Genomic DNA, 2,133 nt, shown 5'->3' with positions numbered 1-2,133 from the left:
ATACTTATATGGCATACATATATATATATATATATATATATATACACTTATATATAAGTAAATATAGACATTGATACGATAAAAAAATCATACACAGTTGACGTATTACAGGAACATTATTTTATTTGGCACGAATATTGCGAAATCACTTTTTAATCAGTCCTCCATTGTTACTGGCCATTTAGGTGACACTCTCTTCCAAACTGTCCCCTTGAACTGTATGTCCTAAATTAGCGCTTCACCCCGCCAACTATAAAAGGGACATGGCATAAGTCCTCTTTTAGAGTTTGCATCTCTGGCATGGCAGCACCAGCAGGGATCCACTTTTGAGGGGTGGGAGGCATAGCACCAATTGGGGATGTACCAATACTTTTTTCAATGAAACACTGGCTTGTTTAAACCCTTTGTGGGCTGAGGTGGGTGTGAACCTTCTTTTAAAGTCATTTGGATGCTGGTAGTTTTTTTTTATCTCTTTTTTTATCCCACTATTATAAATCACCATTTATTTTCCTGTTTCTTTTTTAGTACGCTAGTTGTTTATAACATTTTTGAATTCGATTATTGGCCTATTTTGTATTGGAAATATTTTTTTGAAATCAAATTAAAATTGAATACGAAAGAGTACACTAATATTGACAAAATGCTATTGACTTGGAAAGAAAAGTAGGCTCTTTTATTTAAGGTCAAGGCAGAAACAACAAACTGTATGATCTGATCATACACATACATAGAATAATCTCTGGTTTTTTGATCAATGTTTAGTACAGGCCTACTATTTTTGTTCAATATAACTGTTGTTTAGTCTCATGTTACTGTGTATTAATAGGTAATATGGATTATTATGGGGTTTTTTGGCTTTAAAATTTGTGTGACCTGTCCCACGATTTAGGCTAAGTGAACGGTCACCGTACATGTACTCCATATTCAGGCTCTTTTTATGTATGCAACTGATGTGAATGTTGATGCCATCTGATGCATACACTGTCATTGAATGTGGGTGTGTAATTCTAGACCATTATATGCACAGCTGATTTTGCATAGTGATGGGGAATAACATTCGCAGCCGCTGTGCATTATGCATACCATTACTTTCACAGCAGCTGTATGTATAACCTTTTTGTGTATACATATAGCTACATTCAAGCCTCCAATTTAATAGTTGTTTAATGAGAATTGGACATTAAATCAATGTCAAAACCATACCTTTATCAGGCAATATAAGGCCAAATAAAATAATTGCCACTTTCAAGGCCCCAACCTCATCAAATATTGGAGAAGTTTACTATTGCTGAAAAAATTGTAGTATTCCATTGAAAATGAAAATGATCTGAATGATTGATGTCAAAGCCTAAGAAGAGGTGGAAATATAAATGGCAAAATATTTCAACAAAGATTCAGTTTGCAATGTATTATTTACCAGCCTATTTGCCACTAGTATAGGATTGTAAAAATCAACCTCACCAAAAAAAAACATGAAACTAACAATTAATTTTATTTGGCCTAATATTGGTGATTTTAAATTGACATGAAAATTAATTTAATGAAATGCAGTAGAGCATGCTTCCCCTGCAACTTAACACGTGTAATGCTTGGATTTAATCTATGGTACGGGTACAATATGTAGAGCCGCTACAAATAATAAAAAAAAAACAATTTAGTAATTTTTCACAGGGAATAAGGGAACTACTTTATGTTTACAGGATGGGATGAGTGTGTAAATAGTAGGCCACCACTACCTATTGACTTAGATTTGCCTGGCCCATGGCATTATTCACCAACTAATAAGCCACCGAATGAAACAAATGCTCCTGAGTACAGCTTTGGAATGAAGTTTTATGAACGAGGTAAGTCATACATGTTTGGAATCATTTTTAAAAAGTTCTCATCCAGGATAATGTTGATTACAAAAGATTGTCTGTGACATTATTATTACCTCTGCCATGAAGGTATTATGTATTTACCCCTGTCTGTCTGGCTGTTAGCAAGATTACTCAAAAACTAAGGAATGGATCATCATAAAATTCAGAGTAATGGTACATAATAATGTAGGCAAGAAATAATTAACTTATGGAAAAAGGTCAAATGTCATGGTCATATGTATGTCATGGAAATTCAATTCCCCCCCCCCCCCCT

General features: G+C 34.1%; 1 protein-coding gene across 2 annotated transcripts in view; it reads left to right on the top strand.

Annotated features, from left to right (window-relative positions):
• Window positions 1-2,133, top strand: part of LOC117121068 — a 20,426-nt gene that overhangs the window by 6,062 nt on the left and 12,231 nt on the right. For both annotated transcript variants that reach the window (XM_033266162.1, XM_033266165.1), the window contains exon 5: window positions 1,701-1,844. In XM_033266162.1, the coding sequence (XP_033122053.1) occupies window positions 1,701-1,844 (144 nt within the window). The remainder of the gene's footprint in view (window positions 1-1,700; window positions 1,845-2,133) is intronic.

The sequence above is a fragment of the Anneissia japonica genome, unplaced genomic scaffold, assembly GCF_011630105.1.
Source record: "Anneissia japonica isolate Jap-2015-1 unplaced genomic scaffold, ASM1163010v1 scaffold1606_len605190_cov180, whole genome shotgun sequence".
In the NCBI taxonomy this organism is placed as follows: Eukaryota; Metazoa; Echinodermata; class Crinoidea; order Comatulida; family Comatulidae; genus Anneissia; species Anneissia japonica.
The sequence above is the reverse complement of the archived record's forward strand: the minus strand, read 5'-3'. Positions and strand labels throughout refer to the sequence as shown.